This window comes from Myotis brandtii, unplaced genomic scaffold, assembly GCF_000412655.1.
Source record: "Myotis brandtii unplaced genomic scaffold, ASM41265v1 scaffold165, whole genome shotgun sequence".
NCBI lineage: Eukaryota > Metazoa > Chordata > Mammalia > Chiroptera > Vespertilionidae > Myotis > Myotis brandtii.
In genome coordinates this window covers 7,913,664-7,917,349 of record NW_005356042.1, presented here as the reverse complement: position 1 = coordinate 7,917,349, position 3,686 = coordinate 7,913,664, and the positions used below count along the sequence as shown (strand labels likewise).

The following is a 3,686-nucleotide window of genomic DNA, read 5'->3' as shown; positions in this document are numbered from 1 at the left end:
GGAATCGAACCTGGGACCTTTCAGTCCGCAGGCCGACGCTCTATCCACTCAGCCAAACCGGTTTTGGCAAACCCCCTTATAATTTCAAAGCGAACAGATGAGAACTTTTCGTGTTGTTAGAGTGGGCGTTTCTATACCCTCTAGAACCAGCGGTTCTCAACCTGTGGGTCAAGACACCTTTGGGGGTTGAACGACCCTTTCACAGGGGTCGCCTAAGACCATTGGAAAACACATATATAATTACATATTGTTTTTGTGATTAATCACTATGCTTTAATTATGTTCAATTTGTAACAATGAAAATACATCCTGCATATCAGAAATTTACATTACGATTCATAACAGTAGCAAGATTACAGTTATGAAGTAGCAACGAAAATAATTTTATGGTTGGGGGTCACCACAACATGAGGACCTGTATTAAAGGGTCGCGGCATTAGGAAGGTTGAGAACCACTGGTCTAGACCTACATCCAAAGACTCAACTAGGTTGTAACTTGCCTTTCCATCCCCTTTCCAGTCCTTTGCCTTAATGCATCCGTGAACAGGCAGACAAGTCCTCCATTGTCCCGTGACATCTGTCCCTCCCGCTGTCACACGATTCTTTCGAGGGCCAGCTCTCTGATAGGCAGGTACCAGGCACTCAGGCGCTCAACAGTCACGCACGGCACCTGCAGTGGGCTGGGAGCTGTGGGGTGACGCAGTGAAGAGAGCAGAGCTCCTGCTGTCATGGGGTGCACATCTCCTACGTCCTTTGGTAGGAGACTAAACGAGTCAAGAAGTAAGTCAGCAAGAAAGCGACAGGCTGCAATGAGTAGTGTGAAGGAAGCGGACAGGCGATGTGGTGCAGAGTAGCTGAGCCTGGGCTGGGAGCTGCTTCAGACGGGGTCAGGGGTCACGGAAAGCTGGGGGAGGAGTTGACATCTGAGCCAAGATGAGGAGGTGCTGGTAGGAAGACCTGGAGAACGGAGAACGGGCACCCAGGCAAAAAGAGCCGGAAGAAGAAACGTTCTGATGCAGGAAAGATCTTGGCTTAGAGCAGCGATTTACAACCTTTTTCATCTCAGGGCACACATACACTAATCACTAAAATTCTGTGGCACACCAAAAATATATTATATTTTTGCCGATCTGACAAAGAAAAACACACACCAGGTATAATTTTGATTCATTCACACCTGATGGTTATTGTTGTGTTGGCTGTAGTCATTTAAAAATATATATATGTTTTATTGATTTTTAGAGAGAAAAGAAGGGAGAGGGAGAGATAGAAGCATTGATGAGAGGGAATCATTGATTGGCTGCTTCCTGCACAGCCCCCACTGGGGATCGAGCCCACAACCCGGGCATGTGCCCTGATCAGGAATCGAACTGGCCACCTCTTGGTTCATAGGTCATCAGACGGGGTCAGGGGTCACGGAAAGCTGGGGGAGGAGTTGACATCTGAGCCAAGATGAGGAGGTGCTGGTAGGAAGACCTGGAGAACGGAGAACGGGCACCCAGGCAAAAAGAGCCAGAAGAAGAAACGTCCTGATTCGGGAAAGATCTTGGCTTAGAGCAGCGATTTACAACCTTTTTCATCTCAGGGCACACATACACTAATCACTAAAATTCCGTGGCACACCAAAAATATGTTATATTTTTGCCGATCTGACAAAGAAAAACACACACCAGGTATAATTTTGATTCATTCACACCTGATGGTTATTGTTGTGTTGGCTGTAGTCATTTAAAAATATATATATGTTTTATTGATTTTTAGAGAGAAAAGAAGGGAGAGGGAGAGATAGAATTGATGAGAATTGATGAGAGGGAATCATTGATTGGCTGCTTCCTGCACAGCCCCCACTGGGGATCGAGCCCACAACCCGGGCATGTGCCCTGATCAGGAATCGAACTGGCCACCTCTTGGTTCATAGGTCAATGCTCAACCACTGAGCCACACCGGCTGGGCTGTAGTCATTTTTTTATTTGACAATCTAAGGGAAAAGTGGTCAGGGCCTGGGCCTAAACAGTTAGATATTGCATGTTTTAAATATTCTTCTGGCCTCCAGAGTGCCACAGCACCGTGGTTAGAAATCACTGGCTTAGAGGAGCCACAGGGAAGCACCAGGTGGGAACAGAATGGTGCTGGGGATGCCGGCCCCGGGGGAGGTTATGGTTAGGCACAGGCTCTGCTCTCAGGTACAGGTGAACAAGGGTTATGGGATCCCAGCAACTGGAGGGGTCTTAGTGGGTAAAACCTAAATACCCGCCATCCCCTGTGAAAGCTCAATGTCGACACATGGCCAACAAAAGCCCTTGGAAGCGGGCGGTTCCCCAGGATGTCCTTGAAAGGCATCAGGTTTCAGATTCCAGAATGTTCAGATGTGAGACCTCCTGGGACATCTCGAGCCAGTGGGGACTGACGCAGCAGGTCTATTGCCTGCTGATGACAGGAACAGTCCTTGCAGCGGGTCTGAGCCACCGCGGACTGTGAGCCTTAAACGTGCACCTGCCGGGGGCCCGGGGAGAACAACAGACCGTGAGAGGCAGCTTGGGTGGCTTTTAGGAGCCAACAGACGTGGCTTTACGTTCTTGCTCTGCTACCACATGACCTAGGCAATGACTTGAACTCTCCAGCCTCAGTTTCCTCATCTATAAAATGGGAATGATGGGAGGGAGGCATTAGGAACTAAGTAAGGTGGCACCTGCAGGGACGTCACAGTGAGTTAAGAATTTAGTCTCAGCAGAGACTGGCACCTTCCTGGTGTCCGGAGGGGAAGGAGGAAGAGGATGACACAGATTTGTGACCCACGTATTGCCTAAGCAATGGCTCATAGTCCTTTCTTCTTTGCTTCCCTTTCAGCTGATTTGAAAGAACATTCCTCACTTTCTGCTAAGCCTTGGACACAGTGGTATAAGAATGCTTTGACCCTCAGAGGTCATGCCCAGCTCAGCAGAGCATAACCCCAGAGATACCGAGAGACAGGACACCCGGCTCTCACCCCCAGTGCCCTCCCTGGCTGGGTGACGGTGGGAGCCGCTGACCAGCGCCGGGTCCTGTTCTGTCATCTTGGAAATGCAGCTCCACAGATGCTACCGGGGAAGCAGGCACTGCCTTGTGAGCACGTGCGAAGCTCCTTCCTAAGTCAGAGTTCCGTGTCGTGTAATTTACAGCCTTAGCCCAGGTCTGACTCTGGTGGGCACGCACCCAGCCCTCCCAGAATCTCAGAATATAGCCCCGTTCTCCAAGTACATTCGCTCATCATAAAATGAAGATGAACTTACCTATTCATGCATGATTCATAGCTTACCCACCGGATGGTCTTAAATCGGACCAGGGCTGAAGCCACTGGCTCCGGGGGGTGAGGGGGAGGGTGGGTGTTGCTGGGGAGTCAGCTCAGCCCTGCTTTCCGGCCACATGTGGGCTGTTTTAGTTAAGATCCCTCTGAATTGGATCCTAGGAGGAGGATTTGGTGAAAGTGACATATTATGGAAGTTTCTGGGCAGAACAGGCGGCAGGTGGAGAAGTGGGACAGGAGGGAAGAAGGTCAGATGAGGTGAGGTGTCAAGGTCCTGCAGCGGGTAACTCTGGTGCCAACCCTGGGGGTCCTAGAGGCAGCCTGAGTCCCACCAGGCCAGCTCTGGGGCAGGAACCCATGTGGTCACTCAGAGGCCCTGCGCTTGGTATAACGAATTCTTAGG

The 3,686-nt window shown here is 50.2% G+C and overlaps 1 protein-coding gene across 1 annotated transcript in view; it reads left to right on the top strand.

Annotated features, from left to right (window-relative positions):
- WFDC1 (WAP four-disulfide core domain 1) overlaps positions 1–3,268 on the top strand; it is a 24,153-nt gene extending 20,885 nt beyond the window's left edge. The window contains exon 7 of the mRNA XM_014536794.1: positions 2,848–3,268. Coding sequence (XP_014392280.1) covers positions 2,848–2,948 — 101 coding nt within the window. The 3' untranslated portion in view covers positions 2,949–3,268. The remainder of the gene's footprint in view (positions 1–2,847) is intronic.
- The last annotated feature ends 418 nt before the right edge of the window (positions 3,269–3,686 follow it).